The sequence below is a fragment of the Pithys albifrons genome, chromosome 2 (genome assembly GCF_047495875.1).
Source record: "Pithys albifrons albifrons isolate INPA30051 chromosome 2, PitAlb_v1, whole genome shotgun sequence".
Taxonomy (NCBI): domain Eukaryota; kingdom Metazoa; phylum Chordata; class Aves; order Passeriformes; family Thamnophilidae; genus Pithys; species Pithys albifrons.
Window position 1 is genome coordinate 48824797 of NC_092459.1, and position 19279 is coordinate 48844075.

The window sequence follows — 19279 nt, forward strand, 5'->3', positions numbered from 1 at the left end:
CAGATGTACTGTGACTACACGTTAAATACACCATGCTTTATTCAATTTGGTCATAAGATCAACGTTCTTGAAGGGAAAGCTGACGTGAAAAGGCCCGTAGCTTAGAGTGATACAAGCATTGCAGCCGTTGTCAGAGCAGTCAGGAAAATTAAGCATCTCCTAGTAGCCATGCTTTGAAACATTACTGACAAACAAAGCAGGAAAAGGTCATCTTTATCTGAGAATAGTTGGTGTCCAAACAAATATTTTGCATCCAGCACACACTAAATACTGCCATAAAACTTTCATTAAGATCAAGAGCATGGTTATGTGAGAAGAAAGGACAGGTCATTTTGATCATTTTAATGATATCTATGTTATGACAATTAACATTGCTCTGCCCTGCCCTGCCCCTCCTGTTTGCAGCCCAGCTCTCTTCACCTTTCAACCAGGTGGCTGGTGCAGCCAGCTTAGCAAAACCATTTTTACCCTGTATGTCTTCTTCCAAACCAAAAGGAACAAAATAACCCTCATCAAGGGTTTGCCCCGATATTTATTTCATTTATTCCTTTTGTGCTTTCTGTCTTCAGGCTTCCTTAAAAATGTAATTCCTATTTCTGTCACAGCATCACCCTTCAGCCTGTCCTGGAGGAAGGTAACTTCTGCTGCTAAGTGAACCTAGAAGAATCAGTTCTGATCAGTTAAGCATAGAAATCCCCAGTTTTCCACCCTTGTCCAATGTAAGAGCTTTCTCTCTCTCTTACCACAAGAGGACCCCCTTTCTCGGGTTTCATAAGAAACAGATTTCTAGATTGTTTTAAAATATCTTTCCTGACTAAGTTAATAAAAATGAAGTTTATACACTCTGGAATGTGTATAACACACTACCGTTCATTCTAGTGCTTTTCTTTCTTCTGAGAACATAAATTGTATGCTTGATGATTTTGTAATCATAGAATTTTCTGGTTATGTACTAAAATTTATGATATAATACTTTTGTTAATTAGTCTTGTATCAAATACTATAATTCTGAGACTGACGTACATACATAATACTTGTTCAGTTTTTTCTCTTGAAATATAAGATATATGCCAAAGTAGACAGAAACATAGATGTGCCATATTGCCAGAAACATAAAGCAGCCCAAAAGTAATCTCCCTGAAAAGCCACAGAAGGTCTACAGTTCCGTAATATTCAAATTATGTCCTTTATTTATTATTTTGCAGAAGTCTTACATTTAAGAACAAAATTTGCAATGCCATCTGATATAATTCTGATGCTTTGGTTTTAACATTGTATTTATCCACACTTTGTTCCCCCTTTCAGCAGGTGCTGTGGTAACCTGAGAATATTATTTATCTGTATGTATTTGAATCAGGGTTGTTACTGGCTACAGCTGTGCAGGAAAGTGTGATAGGTTCAAGGAACAGTGGAGGCCCCCAGCACAACCTCCCTGGCTCCCCACGTTACCTGTTTGCTGGCTCCCCGATACCACCTGACCTTTGCACCCAAATCAGCCACTGAAGAGACGCGCAGGAACAGAGTGGAAGTGAGCCAATCTGTGTGAGTCTCTACCTCAGGATCCAGTATCAGTCTGGCCCTCTTTTATTTAGATATAGACATTTAATCTGAAAGGTTAAACAATACTGTACTTCCTCCCTTTATCTGAGCAAGTGGTTTTGCTTTCCTGTGCCTCTGCGAATTAACAAAGAATGGAGAAAACAGATGTGCAGTTCCTTACCATTTCCAGGGCACCTCGAATCACCCCACAGAGGAGGTTACAGTAGCAAAGTGATGCTCGTTCTGGTGGCAGCTCCTCCACAAAGTCCACTAGTGGGTTTTTGTCCAGGATTAAGGAGAATTCATTTCCTGTGGCACTACTGCAACTCACACTAGGGGTGACCCCAAGATACATCTTGAAAGCAACCTGCAAAAGGGTGAAATTCTGCTGCTTGAATCTGTTATGTGCAAACCAGAGGTGAAAGTTTAGAATGCAACATCCTGTAGAGTAGTTTTGCCCCAGGAAAACAGTGGGAAGAGCCAGACAGGCTAGAATTCAAACTAGGTTTGTCTCTGCTGTGATCAGCTTGAGCCAGCACTGCAAAACCAGAGTTACGTGATGGTCCAGGAAAACACAGCAGAAGGCTGTCTGTCCTGTCTTTGATGTTCCTGTCTTTACAACTTCACACAAAGTGGTTTTACTGTTATCACTCGTCTGCTTTCAGTCATGTCACACTCCCCTGGGACCATTAGCCTCTATATTAGGTCCTTCACTACAGTGCCAGCAACTTTTACCGTCACAGCTCAAGACCTCCTACAGCTGGCGAGAGTGTGTTTTCACTGATATCCACCTGCAGCCACAAAAACCCCACAACTACTCTGCCAAGAACACGACTGCCAAGACTGAAAACTTATTTGATTACTTAGAGTATTGCTTGCTTGCTTGCTACTACGGATGGATGTTACTGCAAACTTGCAGCATCTCCTCTGCTGGCGGAGGGGTCCCGTGTGGGCGCCGTTCTGCCGACAGTGACATCACGGCGTTATCTCGGCAGTGCGCGGGCGGGCGGGTCGGAGCGCTGCTCCTTCCCGGGAGAGCTCTCCCCTGCTGCAGACTGCTGCGAAGGTAAACGCGCCTGGGTTTTTACCTCTTCAGTGAGCATCAGACATGGATGCTTTCCAAACAATCCTAAAGTTTTTCATGAACCGGAAGACTGCTATAGGTTACAGTTTTATGGCGCTGCTGACAATGGGAGGTGAACGTGTGTTTTCTCTTGTTGCTTTCAGATGCCCTTGCAGCGGTGAAAACTTGAGGTACGGTTTGGTATTTCTCTTCTCCCCAGCTCTTGTTTTGCTAGTTATTGGATACTTCTTGAACAGCAAGACCTGGAAACTCTTTACAGGCTGCTGGGTGAATCCCAGGAAAATATTCCCCAGAGGGAATGTCTGCCATTTCTTTTACGTCTTTGGACAAATCACTTTAAATGCCCTGGTAGCCCCAGTGATGTGGCTTTCTGTAGCTTTGCTCAACGGGACCTTTTATGAATGTGCCATGAGTGGCTTGGACAATCCTACCTACTTGAATGCAGTTTGCGATAGAAAATCCGAAAAGTGCTTTGGAGAGCTACACATGGTTGCCTGTGGCAAAAGCTCCATGCCCCTTTCAGAGAGTGATGAACTGAGACGAACACTTCAAGCACAGTCCCAGGTAAGAAAAAATTACAAATAAAGAACATTATGCAAACTGTACTGCTGTTTGTGGAAGATCCTGGTGTCAGATGTTGTGTTAAAACAACTGGTTTCCTGTAAAAAATGTTTTGGCAAGGTGCAGCCTTGCAAAATCCAATCCATCTTTCAGTTCAGTTTGAGCTGTTTCATACTTCCTGGGGAGGGCATTGATGGCAGTGTCAATAAAATCAGAAAAATTTAAGCTTCTTTCATGAATGGAAATACCTCTAGAGAGAACAAAACAACTGGATTGTTTAGGAGGTTGAATTAACAGATGTCACCCCATTAAAGGGGTCTGTCCCATTAAAAAATTCATACCATCCTCTCTTAATTTAAACAATTGTAATAATTGTACATTGTACAATTTACAGTGTGATAACTGCATTTAAATCTTAGGTCACAGTAGAGAAATACTAGAAAATAAGATTTGTGACAGATTTTTGACTGTCTACATAATGTGTTTCTGATTGTGTTCCTCATATTCATGATGCCATGTGTGTGCATGTTTTTGCCCTGCTTAGAAGAAGGCAGAAACACTAACAGAAAGCAAGCAGAACATGCAAAGCTGAGATCTTATTACATTTTACAATACTTATGTGCTACAGCTCTCCTTACTGCTTTGTAACACACACATATTCAGAGGCAAAAAATCAAAACAGTGGAGGAAGGGGGGGGGGAAAAGGCCACAGAAACAGAAAAACACTGTGGAGGCAGGAAGTTTTTGTCAGACAATTGTATCCATCTGGAATAATTTCCTCTCTAAGAGCCAGTTTCATTTTCAAGTCCTCTTGCAAATAGGACTGGAATGCAGACAGAGTCTTCACTGCAGACAAAGTAATTTATTTGAGAGTTTTAGATGGAACTAACAAATAGTGCTTAAGAATTTAAGTTATATGTATAGGAAACAGTGAAAGACCAGTGACTCCTTTTATAGCATGTGAATACATGAATTCATTTTCCAAGCTGCAAGAAAGTGAAAATGTGATAAAAAGAGCAATTTCTCAAATACTCATAGAAATCATCAGTCAGAACAAAGTGATTGGGAAAAATAAAAGAAAGCTAAACTATTCTTCTATACCTGTTCCTAAGAATAGTTTTTTGTAAAGATTCTCTGTTTCACGCACGTCCCTGAGGAAACTTTTTGTATTCCCTCATCTAAATACAGATTTTTACTGGTGGTTATTTTTTTTTAACATTAGTGCAAGAGTTCATATGAGACAGGTTGCAATTCTCCACTTCATCACCATTGGAGCATGGAAAATCAGTTCCAGTTCATATAGGTCCCTGAAACCTAGCATGTTTGTTCCACATTGGAATTTTTTCCACTGTTGAAAAACAAGTATTGAATTTTTTTGGCAAATGTTACACATTGCAATGGAATAGATGAGTAAAATTATTGCCTTAGGCCAGTGGCACATGGCATGAAAAAATTATGTTCACACTTCTGCTCTTCTCAGAGGAAAACATCCCACAATGACAATTTCAAGCACATTTTCCCACACTCAGCCCTTGCTGAGGAAGTAATCCTGGAAGTAGCTTTTTAAAAAAAATGTTCTTAACAGAATTCCGTCAAACTCAGAAGCTGTTATGGAAAAAATGGTTGAGTTGGACAAGCATACTTCAGCAAAAATTAAGTTCCCTGAAAATACAGAAACTGTTTCTAATCAGTGGGTAGATGAATTTGGTTCTATTACAGTGCTAGCACAGACCTACCAATGCACATGCAATTTCTTCTTTGTCATGCCCTTCCAGAATTCTCACAGAGTTAGGCAAAAAAGTAATTTTTAAACCAGTTTTGATGTAAAAGTTCTTTCCACTACAAAGGACTGATTCATCAAAGTCAAGAAATGTTCACAATGATAGCATAGGTTCCAGTGAATATCCTGACAAAACAGTTGGGGAACACTTTAAATTTAAGACCATCTTCTATATTCCCCTTAATGCAGTTGTGTTTGGTTTGTTGTTTTTGTTTGTTTTTTAATTAAAAGGAAGTCAGAAAACAACACATCCAACTGATATCACAGTTTAAAACATTGATTGATCTGGGACAAAAGTTACTACACTTTTTGGTTTTGTAGTTCATCATGATTTAAAATTGTGTTTTAATACTATTTTTTGTTGGGTAATTTTATTCAAACCTTTCAGGAGGTAGAAAACCCTTTACCATCTAGTAATTGATACTTTATTCTCCAGATCCACTTTTCCCTCTGTGTGACAGAATACAGAGAGCAATTCCAGTATCCTAAGTGCCAGATAGTTACAGTTTTGCAATAAACTCATCATCTTCTCTAAATTACCCAGGCACAATGCCTGCTCTCAGGTCCACTCTTATTTTCTGTATAGCTCTATTCAGCCATAATATTACTGGATTGATAATTTACACCTCTTACAGATTTTTCTTCATGTACAGTCTAGTAGTTGAGGTCTGATTTGAAATCATCTTCACTGAACCTGCCACTGCCATTGCACTGGTTATGTCTCTTCAGGAAACCATTATCCAAGTTCCCTTTGTTATAACATGGGATGGTGAGACAGTCGGACTATTATGAGCCAACTCTGCATGAGTGTTTCACCTTCCACTGTAAAAATGACCCAGCTTTTGCCTTCCTGAGACCCCAAAATGACCACTTTTGAGAAGTCTCAATCCTCATGGATTTCTCTTTCAGTTCCCATAAGGATGCTCCATTAACATCAATGCCAGCAGCAAATGCAAACTGGAATGAGGTGCTTGTGGTAGGGTTCCAAAAGGAGCAGCAGGCCCTCCCTACTAAGTGTGGTGACACTGTCAGACATCCATGATTTAAGTGCAATGGCTGAGGGGCATTCTAGGTTCGGGAGCTAACCCGTTACCTAGAGGGGAGGTGCTCCCCTGCAGTCCCCCACCACGTGGCCCCCAGGGAGCCTGCAAAGACCCACACAGGGACCACAGGAGAGGGACGAGAGAGTGAGTTTATTGCTCAGGGTTTATATGGGTTTTGGGGGGGATCACAAAGCTACCAATAGTAAGCAAAGGGGGATTTGGCTCCGTGCCAATAGGAATGCAGAGTTAACAACCAATAGAAAGGAGTAAATAGCATCCAATGGGAATACTTCTTGAAACATTCTTCCAGAACACTAGATACATTCCTCAGGGGTGAGATAACAGTTATCTCAGGGGACTTTGGGAAAGAGAAGAGTGACTTTGCAAAAAGAACAATGGAATCCAATGGAATCCATTTTGTACATTTAAACAACATTAAACCCCTCAGCTTTGGGTTAGCTTCTTCATTTTCTTCAGAAGTCCACTTCTGACAGGACTTTTTCCATTACAGATATTGTAAGTCAAACACTACATTTAAGTATCATTTTCACTTGGGTCTTTTTAACCTGAAACTCATTTCCTTTGCTTTCCCAGATTTTAGGCTGGTGTGTGATAGTTACCACAGCTCTTCTCTCCCTGCTAACCACTTGCTGTGCCAGCTGCCAGTCAAAAGTCAGCCACCTCCAGCTGATGTTCTGGAGAGTGTATGAGGGGACAGAGAAGGAGCAACTGGAGGAGATTTTCCAGCTGTATGCCACCAAGCTGAGTGAACGAAACCTGAAGTGCTTTTTTGAAAACAAGGAGCCAGAACCAATTTCCCTGCCAGCTTTTCAGGCATGGGAAGATGCTTCACAGCTTTACTCTTTCAGCAGTGGCAAACAGCATTACAGCACAATTCACAAGCTAGTTGAAGAAGGCCAGAAAGGAATTAACGAGGAAAGAGAGACAATGATGGACTTTGTGGACAGAAGAGAAATACCATAATCAAATATATTTTCAGCTTTTTTTTATATCTTACTAATATAGCATACTTCTAGCTGGTTTCATCTCTGTATTTCTTCGCAGTGGCCTCTTTCTTCTTCACCATGTTCCCTCCCAGTTATACACCTGAGTGAAAAGGCTGCACTCCTGTGTCACCCAGGATTCATGCTTTACTAATGTCATTGGGTGACAGCAAGAGCTGACAGCAAAAAGAGATGAATAATGACTACTACAAGAGGGTTTTACCAATATCCTATGTAAAAGACGTTGTAGTATGCTCACCCTATGTAAATCAAAAGACTATCATTAAGTAACATCATCTAAAGTGTGTGAATATAATAAAAGATGTGTGTGGCTTTCTGACTGCCCACAAAAAGTAAAAGCTTTCCAGTAATTTTCAGAAAAATTGCAGGTACAGCCTTGTTTTGAGGTATCAGTGATCCCTCAAGTCTTCTGTGTCTTTGGATATTTTGCCCCTGTAGAACATTTTCTTCATATTACCTTCTCCAGCTGAGAATTTCTGTTTGCATGGGTATCAAGTTCTAGCTCTGAGCAGGTTTCAGGCACTGGGTGCAGCCTGTAGTGCTATGTAATATTTTTTGTACCACCAGTGTACAACAGAGGGCCTGGAAGGAAATCCACTTTTTAAGACAAGAAAATATTTTTGCAGAAGACTGATTTTCATTTTTCTGGATATCTTAGAAAACTTAGTGTCTGGAGCAAGAAAAAACTGGCAGATGAGGCAACTACATAATTGGTGCCTCTGACAAATTCATTTCACCCCAGCACCCTACGCTTTACATCACTCCCTTGGAATTCACCATGTGGCTCTCACACACGGTGTCCACAGTATTTCAAAAAACTATATTAAAGGAGAACAATGTTACTTTCCCTGGGGTGTCTGGGCAGGCTTTTATGCAGCATTTTACTGCCAGTCTGAGTCTGCAAAGAATCATAATCTTGCTGTGCTTGAGTCAGGCTTTTATCAACAAACCTGGGTACTCTGCCCAGCTGTTCTCATATTTACTATGCTTCTTTCAGCAGGTAAAAGCATCTATATGCATATACAGACAATTATTCTTTACAAAATAAAATCCAAGAGTTAATTCCACTGTCTGATTAGAATTTTTTCTAATGTTTGGAAAACTTGTGACCTTTTGGACAATGTTTTAAACTTTTTTATCCCAGAAGATCCACTTAGCAGAAGACTTAGAACATGTTATACACTTAAATGCTGCAGCTGAAACCAGAGATGCAACACTGCCAAAATGAAAGTCACCGTGGCAGACACTTTTTCTGGCATATACACCAAGCATTTTCTCCCTGGGCTCCTCTCCTGGTATATAGCATCTACTGACTTCCAGGGTATATGACCCGTACCATTTCTCTGGTTTTATCTTTCTTTATGAGAACTGTCCCAACATCTTCTGTTCAGTCTCATTTCACCTCCTCACATGCAAGAGGAAAGGAGACACATCCTGATGCCCAGGCCAAAATTCCTTTCCCCAAACTGTCTTTCCACCTCCTTCCTCAGTGGTGCCACAGAAAACCAAAGCAAGCAGGGATGCAAAGTGGAGGACACGATGTAGGTTAATGACTTGATCAAGGAATGTGGGAAACATATTGGTTGATGTAAATATAAGGCCTTCAGTGTGATATAATACCTGGAATACAGAGTCAAAACCACAGCTGGTTGACAGAAGTGTGGGAGGACAGAGATCCCACTTAAGGCTTTAGGCATCCTTTTTTCCTTCAGAAGCTCAAAGCTCTGCACCTGGATAGTCAAGGCCATATGAAACAGTAGCACTTCCCAGCCCATTCTACTCTTTTACTATGGAAAGATAAAACCAAGGTGCCTTCCCCTCTCCTCATCCTTACCCTGCTTCATGTTTACAGGTAATTCATGTTGAGAGTCCCTCCACCTTCCAGAGCAGTTGCTGAACACTTCATGCTGCAATGGTAGGAACCCGTCTCTCACTGATCCTCATTCCCAGGGCTGTGTGACTGTTTTATCTTACAAAAATGCCTCTGACTTAATGCAATTTCCATGTGGATGCTGGAATATTTCCATAAAACCAGACAAAAATAAAAGCCAGTTTGATCTTATGTTTTCAAATGGAATCTGTTTTTGGCAAATTTAACTCTGTCCTTCAAGCTGCTATCACAAAAGCTGTTTTCTATCAACATTGTCCCTAAATTCAGCAGCTGCCAGGGCAGCTCAGGAAGGGACAAAGACTATGGTCAACTCTGTCCAAAACAAAATGAAGAGAGAGAAAAAAAAAGTCCAACAAATAAAACCAAACAGCAGAATCAACATTTTCTGCTGGAAAACTTAGATTTTGCATTAACTCTGATGTCCATCAAAATATGAGTACAAAAATAAACAAGAAATTTCTGCTCAATTCTCTGTGCTCTGTCACTCAGTTTACTCATTTAAATTCTTTTAACTCTTCTTCCACTACACATCTGCTGCTCATATGTTTAATGTACATCAATGAGCTTGCAACTCAATATGAACTTCACCACAGGGCCAATAAGAAGATGAATCAAACCTCTGTAAAAGGTCTACAGTCTAATGCCTAAACATTACCGTTTCAGCTGTACTTTGCATTATGGTATGATGTGTCTGTCCAAATTCTATTGTTCAAATTTCCTGTGTAAAAGAGAACTTGCATAGAAAATATGCAAAATGAGTAGCTGGTTTGCAATAGAGCATCAAATTAGGGCAAACTTGCAAAGCTATAAAGTGAAAATTGTGAAAATGTCTTTTCAGGAAAAATAATTTAAGCACATAGATAAGTAATTCAATTAATAGATATGAGTATTTTAAAAAAACAAACAACAAAACAGGCCATGATTGGACAATAATTACTTTAATTACTTTAAAATTAGCATTTATAGCTTCTCAGAGGGTAAAACACAGGTCTTCTCAGTCTTTGTGACTCCAAAAGACTGTGAAGTAAAATGAAGGAGCTGGTTTAAAAGTCATACTGATAAATCTATCTTATTTCTACCTATGAAATGGAAAAAAAAAAGAATATCTATTTAGACATGTAGGTAAGCTTGCCATCAAAATTACAAACATAAAAAGCAAAATCCCTCCTTTGAAAAAGTTGCTTGCAACTCTATGAAATTATATACTGCTTCATGTCAAACAAGAAAACTATGCAGTCAGAATTAAAAATGTACCCCAGCCTGTTTTCAAAGTCTCAATCAGCATTCCAACTCTCTCAAGCGGCACAAATAAAATTCATTAACATTTTGATGGTGCTCAAATACAGTCTAGAATTACTGAAATATTTAGGAAGCCTACTTTATCAGTCCCTTAACAGATTACTGGGGTCTTTTCACTATAAAACATTGTTTGCATAAGTAATGAAAGAAAGTAAGTAAGCACAGACTGTTAAAAAAAGAAAAATTGTACTTTCAGATGGCATCATAACTAGATTAATGAAGGACCAGGATTAATCTTCTTAGAAGAGAAAAGCAGCCAAAATAATATTTCTGCTAGCATACTTTTCATTTTTAGTATTTTTCCAGTCAGTGTTTGGTAAGGCAAGTTGCTTTAATGGTCTTGCCATCCGTTACTGATTCCAAACTTTTCTTACAAACTTCTTTTAATTCTTTACAGAACAGTTGACTACCTACCACTTTTACATGGCCTGTTCTTTTTTTAATCAGTCCCAACTGTAACCATGCCAAGTCACAGGACCAACATGAGAAGACAGTACGCACCATGGAAACTCTTACAAAGGCTCACTTTGGCTCATCATCAAAACCCTTTGGCTCTTCTCCTGTGCAGTATAAGGCAGGAATAAATCCCAGGCTTTGCAATCTGAACCAGTGCTTGAAGTTATAAGCCCTCAGTCACTGCCTTGGGTGCACATTTCCTCTATCTTTATTTCTTAATATGAGAAAGTGGCTTTGTAGTCTTCACTTTAAATTTTTTTTTCTTTGCTTCGACTTTCCATTTCCTCAGGGAACACCCACAGCCTGACCTTACAGACTTTTCCTTTGTTTTCCAAAAGACTGCTGGACAACAGCTATGTTTACAGTACATTTCGCTCTAACTGCTTGAACTACATAACTATCTTGATTACTTTAACTTCGAACTGGTTTTACTCATCCTCAAACATATTTATACAATAAAAGATTTAGTACAGCTAAGTATTTATGCTCTTTCTCGCTGCTGCTGAAGAGGTAAAGAGATCATGTAAACAGCTGTGTGATTCTGAACCGAAAAATTTAACAGTGTATTTGCAGTTACTTGCTGGGTCTCTTTACATGTGTTTTGTTGGTTTGTGCCTCAGACAAATGTGCTTGAAGAGTATTTAAATGTTTTGCCAAAGAAATGTGAAAATGCTTTCCATATCACATTTTGCCTCAGAAACACTATACTCCTACTAAAGAACTCCTCTTTTAGTTTGCTAAAAATAGTCCTTTCAAGTTTGTTCCAATCATTCCAATTAATCTTTTATTTCTATTAGTAAGTCTCTTTTGAAGTACAACCTACAGAGAAATAATGTCTTTTTTCTTTGATAATGAATTTCTCACTGTATTTTCTGTTGAATTCCTCTGTACTTGAGTGGTGGTTCAACTGTAATAAAGCATTTGTAAATAAGGGAACCATGAGGAATAAGACCTAGAAAACCAAATATCTGACATATGCATGAAAATAAAGTACCAATACCACCTGAAGTAGAATGTAAAAGTGAACAAAAATGTGATTTTGCAGTCTGGGACCATTTTTTAAATGAGACTGTATTTTAAAACAGTGATTGAAATGCTGCATGTCTCATGGGTTCCATTCTGTCACCCTTACTATCTCCAGTGGATCCTTTACCCCAGCTCAGCTGCTCCAAAGGAGGAGCTTTGTTAAATTTCATCCTGATTTGAGACTCCAAAACAGACTTTACTAAAGCTGAAATTAAGTTTCCATTCTTTTATGAGCTAAGTACTGTCATCTGCTTCTCCTTTAAACTTTGGCAGATAAAGTGTACATACATGTGTGTTTGTATGTGTGCACCTTATATCCATACCAGTAACAGGAAAAAAAGAGTTTTCTTCTCCAGTTGTGTGACAGCCATCAATTCCGCTGTGATAAGTATTTTGGAACAATAACCTAACTTCTGACCCTCCTTTTGAGTTACATGTAACGTAGGTATTTCTCATACAGTTAATGTGAACAGGATCACATATCATCTGGTAATATCTACATACACTTTGAGCTAAGATACTGCTGTATAACTAGCACATATGGGTGCCTTAGTTCATTGTAGAGAAAGCTTGCTGCTTCCCAGTTCTGTGGTCAGCAGTTTAACAATACTGCTCACATTTACCTGATGCTGCTGGTAATTCTCAAGCAATCAAAAAGTATGCCAGGCATACTTTCGTGTCCTAAAATAAGCCAATGGAAATAAATCTCAGTTCAATTAACCATTGGCCTGATCTCTCCTCTTAGAATAAATGACTATGTTGCAAACTTTTTTGCTATAAAGTGTGGTTATTTTTTGCCATTGGGAAAGGCCAGGTGTATTTTCACTGACAACACTCCATAGGTGGAAACCATCGAGGATAAAATGGATCTTTCACCATGACCTCAGCAGGAGTCACTCTGAGCTAACTCAGTACTTATGAACTATCACCTCCTTTACAGTCACTCAGCAATCTAAAGGGGCTGGATGTCTTCTGAATTTCTCTTTGAGCTTCCCCAGGAATTCTGAATTGCCCATGGAAGCAAAAGTACATCTTTAGAAGCCCACGTGTTGCCACTAAGGTTCCTCCAAATCTTTCTTGTCTGACAGAAGGATGAACAACTACTCAATGAAAGGGAAATTTTCATCAAAGAAGGTGAAAGTACACACTCTTATTTTATCTTTTTGATTTTATTATTAGATTTGTGGGTACTCAGGAGAATGTTCCTCTCATTTTCCTTTCTTACATGACTTCTTTGCTACCATTTAGATTTTCTTTTTTAGAAAAATCATGCAGCTTATTCTTAATACAAAAACATCTAAGATAATTATGGAGATGATAAGGAGAGTTAAATGGTAAAAGTAAGAATAGTGAAGTTTAAGATCTGTATGAGATGGTTAAGGCTTATGTTCCTAGAAAGAGAAAAAGGTGAGGGAATAAATGATTTTAAGTTTGTTAAAACTGGCTCATTTTCTGTCAGTTGTTGTGTTCTCTGGAAAGAGTAGAAGAAATCAGCTTAATCTACAACAAACAAAACAAAAACCCACCTTTTTAATTCTATTGGAAAAATGCCTCATTGACTGCTAGAAATAGAAGAATTTTAATTTCAGCTTAGCAACTGACTTTACGGACACTTTAGGTCAGGGGCTGGCAGCCTCTCACAGGTGGCATCCCATTTTGTGTTTTGTGTTATGGAGTTGTAGATAAGGAAAAGGCTGTATTTCATCCAGTGGAAGCTGGATATGATTGTGGAGTGTTTTTTGATATGACAATCATGATACAACAGAAAATGTAGGTAACTGTTCTGGAGTAAACTGAAAGAGGAGGGAAAAGCTAAGACCACTGAATCTGATGAAGCCTTAAAAGACATAAATCTTACTTACCTGTGCAATCATGTCTGCAGTTTCAGAATAACTGCGGCATTTTTTAACGGCTGAACGAGCTAAAAAGTCATCAATCAGCCTTATGCCAATGCTGTATCCCCTAGGGAGGAAACAAAGAAAATTAAAGTTCAAAATGGGGAGCTTCTTTCCACCTACTGTTCCCCTGATGTGTTTCTTTTGCTTCCTCAGAAAAACAGCTGCATGTTCCTTATTGGGTGGCTTTGATGACAACAGATTTTGCTGGTCTATGTTCTTTTTTCTGCCACATTTTGCAGCACAGTGGAATTGCTGTTCATGTGGTCATTTGAGGAATCATACTTCTTTAAGGATGATATTCCTGGAAAGGATGATATAAATTGGCTATAGTTTATCTAAATATTGTCTATATATACACTTACATGTATGAATATTAGATATTAGATATACAAATTTAATAAATAAATAACATACAAACTATACACCTGATTAATACTGTTTTGTCACTAAAAATAGGATAGGATAACATAGGACAGATTTTCCACCATTCCTCTGGGATCCCTGGACTTCTTCTCACCTGTCACTGTCAAGGAGAACAAAGCAACTGTCCCTTCAGGTCACAGCATTCATCACTGGGTGGGTATGGAGTTCAGAAAATCCTGGGCACCTCACTGCAGCATTCAAGTGCCAGGAAAACCCACAGGAAATGGACTCACACCTGATCTCTTTCACTTTCTCCTCTTATCTCTTCACCTTATTTTTTGCTCTTCCTCCACAATTCCCTCTTTGTTTTTCTAACATGTTCCCTCCCTTCATCTAGATATTTGCAGAAAAAAACCCCAAAAGTTGCTAGTCAACATGGAGTTTCAGTACACCACCACCTTCACTTTGTATTTAAAATACTACAATATAAAAACAGGATGAAAAACAAAGAAATTTTTTATGAAACAAATATTCATTCCTAGTTCTCACATGTTAACAAAGGTCAGTAACTTCATAGTGTACAAAACAGGTGTGTCCCCAAGCATTTTCTGTAAAAAGAAAAGAGATTGACACAAATGTTATGAAAAAATGCATGCTCAGCTCAGCAATGTTCTTAGGGAATTTTTCATTTCCATTTATGTGGATGTTGGCAGCCTCTGCCTGTTTGTCAGAGGCTCTACACCCTCAGTGAAGCAGCCTGAACTTGATGGAGTTTCTCATCGGCTTATGTACCACATATTTGTCAAGAAGCCAAAAAGTGATCTGATGTCTAATGTGATGACCACAAAGTGGTTTTGGCAGCATGAAGATTAAAATTGCAGTAGGTCATGCATCTAGAAACAATGAAATATCTATCTATTGCCTAAGTATCAACAACACTGGCAAATACGTCATCAGCATTAAACGAGGTATGTACTGGCAACATACATGACTACTTACATACTTTTCAACTTTTATGCCTTGGATTGGCAAAGTCAAATTAATAACAAATCGAAAAGCAGCAGTTTGGCAACTGTGAACAGTGAAACACACCCCTCTCACTATGGATTGTATATGTACAGACAGAGAAAGAGATAAGAATACTGTCCCCACCTGTCAAGGTCTGCTAATCTATGAGTTTTCTTCCTGAAGCTGGGCGTGTTTTCATAATCACAGAAGTAAAGAACAGACATATTGTTTAATGAAAACTGTCATTGTATTATCAAGTCTTCCTCAAAACAAAAGGATTTTATAGAAACAGCTATAGTAATGAAAACATAATGAGCAAAATCTATCTCCATATCTTCCAGAAGTCTCTGCATTTTTCAAATGTATGATTTTCATCAGAGCTGAATGGGAGATGAATATAATATAAATATCTGAGGGATGTTGTCCCTTCTAAGTTTGTGAATAAATTACTTATCTTTATTCCAAACAATGATTTTTTAACTCACTCTTGTAGACAGTTACTGGACTACAGCTCATTTGCAAACATTCAGGTTAATAGTAAAGCAGTCAGGTATTTTGTCCACTGAGATTGTTGTAAATCCATTTTGCATGTCCATTTTGCCTGAAAACATAAGCCTTACTGTCCTGCCAAAGATCTTAGTATATCTTCTTGTTAAGCAGTTCAAATATTGTTTCTTGCTTATTTTCCATTATATCATTATTTTATGGTAGTAATGCCTAGGAATCTTTGTCAGGATGACAGGATCTTGTAAACATAGGATCTTTATTTTCCAAAGAGGTTATCTGTGTAAAAATCCCTCTTCATTGACCTCTTGTGCTATCTCAGTCATTGCTGTACAGTCTTTTAAAGGTTAGAGGTCCAACTGCTCCTAATCCAATAAGAGAGGAAGTTCAACTTAAATAAATGGATATAGGAGATGAAATTTAGACACTTATATTAATTGGTGTAACAAAAGGACTAACAAGGAACAAGTGTAAGATATGAAAACAAACCTGATACTTTTCTTCAGAGAATTCGAAAGCTAATTTTTTATCTTAACACAAACATTATTTCTGTTGACAAAATGTCAGACAGCATCCCTGTCATGTCTGTAACCCTAAACAGGATGCTGGAACTTGTAGGATAACAAACAGAAAGCTGAAAGGCAATGTATAGGTGGACAGAGAGCATTATGGATAAAGTTGAACATTTAAAGTAGTACTTACATGCTATCTAAACAGGTGTTGACATCTTCATCTTTTTCATACTCCTTGCACAGCTGGGCTACCAAAGCCCCATAAGTCAGTACAAAAAGTTCTCTGCTCTGCCAGGAAACAGGAAAATCAAAAATGCAGTAAACTGGAATTAATCTTTTTCATGTTTTTGAGCTGCTACTCTATTAAAAGCAAGCGAGAATAACATTTACATTAATACAGAAACTATTGTCCATGGATGCATTATCACTGAAATCCACAATTCAAGTGTGACAGAATTTGAATTGATTGTCACTTGAGTCTGTGCAGGGATTTTGCTTGTCAGAAATACCATTTCCTGGGATACCTTGTAGTTACTTTCATCAGGTGCATTCTTGCATCCTATCACTGCATATATGTATGTTGCATTGATAAATGCTGTCAAATACCATCAAAGAATAATTTTAAACATTTAGTTGCAGGAAGAATAATAGAGCCCATGAGCTATTAATTCTTTTGCAATAGGAACAGCAGTTCACAAAGGTAGCATTGATCTGATTCAAATCATCAGCTGTTTTCTCCAAAAACCTAAAAAGTAGTTTAGGTTTAACTCAGAATAATGAAAAAATACTATAATTCAGCACAAGTGTAAAGAATAAAAACAAGATGAAGGGCATGGATGAGGATTACAGTTACTTGCCCAAGGAGTATGGAGAGAAACTGAACATGATAGAGGCCTAACTTTACAGTGATCCTGTCACAAGTGCAAGTCTGGGATCTTCAGCTGTGCTCCAATCTGGAGGAAAGTTTTCTTCCCTCGCTGCCCTGCCAGATCACATCCATGCTCTGCAGAACTGACTGTATTTAGCAGGAGTAGCGCTTTTAGGGGGCCTTTTTAGGTGAGAGACTAAGTTGGCTTACACTAAATTTCTCAGACAAGAATTAATTAAGGAAGTACTACAGCCCTGTACAGCCCTGGTCAGAATAGAGGTGCTTTCTCTTTATAGCCTGTGGAAAAAATAGTGAATAACAATGAAAACAATAGAACAAATCACATGAGCAAAGGAAGAAAAGCTTGGTGAAAAGATGTCTTCCTGCTGCCTTCACATCAAAAGCTTGGAGTTTAATATGGAACCATTTCCTAAATTCACCTTGGTGATAACTACTGTTTACAATAATATTGCATGCTTGGCCAAATTCTCATTAACAAGTTTTTAATGGAGTAAATGGATGTCATACAGGTTCTGTATTGTTCTATTATTATTGTTCAGCAAAAAGTCTGTGTTGTATTAAGCAAAATACCTTAGAGAAACTCAAGCATATTATATCAGCTTTATCGCATTTATAAGCCACTCTTACCATTCATTGGAATACTTTTTTGTACTTATGTACCTAAATTATATTATTATTAACCCTAATTATATTAAATTCTTCTATTTCTTTTTCAGTGGAGATCTCTGTATCCTTTTCAGAATTTGACACAACATTGTGGTAGAGCCTTCTGGACCTTCTCCACTGCCCAAGATCCTGTTAAAAATCACCATTCAACATACAGAGAGCCCTAGGGCTCTAAATTCCTGAAGAAACATTTGTGTGGAATTGAACCATGCAAACACAGAACAAAGATCTCCTTCTCTCTGTGTTTCACTTAAGAACTATCTAACTAAGGAGGCAAATAAACTTACCAAGCATTTCTATCTTTGACCATAAATCACTTCAAAGCGCTTTGACCTGTGTTTCTGAACAGATTACAGTCTCAGAAACTTTGTGCCCCTTGTTCCTAAGCCTGTTCAGAATCTCAGTACTAGAGATAGTAGTCATGAATGCTGCCACTACCTCTGCTCTTCACTGGCAGACTCATCCCCATCCCTTCAGTACTTTTAGACTAGTCAGAAATATGACTGCATAATATACATCAATACAATAATAGCTTATTATTACTCCATGCACAATTTTAATCCCAGGTTACAAAAATGTCTTACAATTTTGTGGTTCTCCTGTTTTCTTCCTGGTGACCGAGACATGTTGCTTGTGTAACTCCTGATGTACTTGATTGTTAGTTTATGTCTTCTATTCCTCAAGCAGCATAGTTTTCTCTCAATCACTGTATTTCCTCTTTCTTTTCTCTAAAGTTTTCTCCTCTCTGCTCTTCTGCCTTTTGCATGAGATGTGTTTGCTGCAGTCTGTAATGCTGCTGATGCTCCTCCTATTCTCTATGTATACTGAGCCCTTTGGGAGGAATTTTACTGGCAACAGATCAGCCCCTGTCCAAAGCATAAATAACCACTTTGTCATTAAGATTAATACACAGCAAACATCCATGGGAAGTCAAACCAAACAGCCCCAACACATTCACAGGTTTTTAGAGACAGCAAATTAATTATCTTGTTTATATCAGAGTTTGGTGTTTGGAGAGTTAAGAAAAGCTTCCTCTCTGAAGAATAAAAACATAATTGCAATATATTGCTGCAGGGGGTAATTAAAAATTGATTGTTTCCAACTTAAAGGAAGTAGTCTTCTATCAGCTCTGACAGCTTTAGTCTGGTGAGCTGATGTCCGCCTAAGCAGGGGCAGGGTGGGTTATAAGGCACTGCTACCACCATGATTCTGCAAAGATGTCAGGACAGATCTAGAGAGCTTCCAGCTTCCCAGAGGAATAAACTCTGTAACTGCTACAGCTACCAACTTGTGCAAATGGCACTTTCATTAACGATGTTCCTAGGGGCTGTCCTATTATTCTTGTTTGTAAATACCTATTTGTAAATATCCTTATTGTGAATATCCAGGCTTACTTTGCCTGTTTCCCCCTGTAGTAAATTTGGCCTATGTGGTTAGTTTAGATTTGCATGCCAGTCCTTATAGACCTACTTGCACATACAGTCCCACTGAGCCCTCTCAGGAGGAAGGAAAAATATATGGCCTTGTCTGAAAGTCATGCTGTTATTAAATTTCTATTAATTAATAGATTCAGTGTTAGAGTAAAAATACAGATATATACTACTACAGATACACAGAAACCATTTGTATGTGATTCATTTGGGATAAGGAAGATTAGTTTACTTTAAAAATGGTAGTTTAAAGTCACAACACAATTCAACAACAAAAAATAGGACAGATAAAAGGATTTTCAGCT

At 38.4% G+C, this 19279-nt stretch overlaps 2 protein-coding genes across 2 annotated transcripts; one reads left to right on the plus strand and one right to left on the minus strand.

Annotated features, from left to right (window-relative positions):
• Window positions 1-537: 537 nt before the first annotated feature.
• TRAPPC3L (trafficking protein particle complex subunit 3L) lies at window positions 538-18315 on the minus strand. Its single transcript, XM_071548946.1, has 5 exons — window positions 18129-18315; window positions 16180-16277; window positions 13567-13666; window positions 1721-1906; window positions 538-657 (listed from the first exon to the last, which is right to left on the minus strand). The coding sequence occupies exons 1-5, from the start codon at window positions 18168-18170 to the stop codon at window positions 538-540; spliced, it is 546 nt and encodes a 181-aa protein (XP_071405047.1). The 5' UTR covers window positions 18171-18315.
• On the plus strand, window positions 2289-8878 carry LOC139668860 (calcium homeostasis modulator protein 5-like). The gene is made up of 2 exons (XM_071548945.1): window positions 2289-3187; window positions 6602-8878. The coding sequence occupies exons 1-2, from the start codon at window positions 2648-2650 to the stop codon at window positions 6989-6991; spliced, it is 930 nt and encodes a 309-aa protein (XP_071405046.1). The 5' UTR covers window positions 2289-2647; the 3' UTR covers window positions 6992-8878.
• Window positions 18316-19279: the final 964 nt, after the last annotated feature.

Excerpts from the sequence above, each read along its gene's own strand:
- LOC139668860 (XM_071548945.1), top strand. The coding sequence starts at position 2,648 with ATGGATGCTTTCCAAACAATCCTAAAGTTTTTCATGAACCGGAAGACT. Across the intron at positions 3,188-6,601 it reads CACTTCAAGCACAGTCCCAG|ATTTTAGGCTGGTGTGTGAT; the intron begins GTAAGAAAAAAT and ends TTGCTTTCCCAG.
- TRAPPC3L (XM_071548946.1), bottom strand. The coding sequence starts at position 18,170 with ATGTCTCGGTCACCAGGAAGAAAACAGGAGAACCACAAAATT. Across the intron at positions 13,667-16,179 it reads AACACCTGTTTAGATAGCAT|GGGATACAGCATTGGCATAA; the intron begins GTAAGTACTACT and ends TTTCCTCCCTAG. Across the intron at positions 1,907-13,566 it reads CTGCAGACATGATTGCACAG|GTTGCTTTCAAGATGTATCT; the intron begins GTAAGTAAGATT and ends ACCCTTTTGCAG.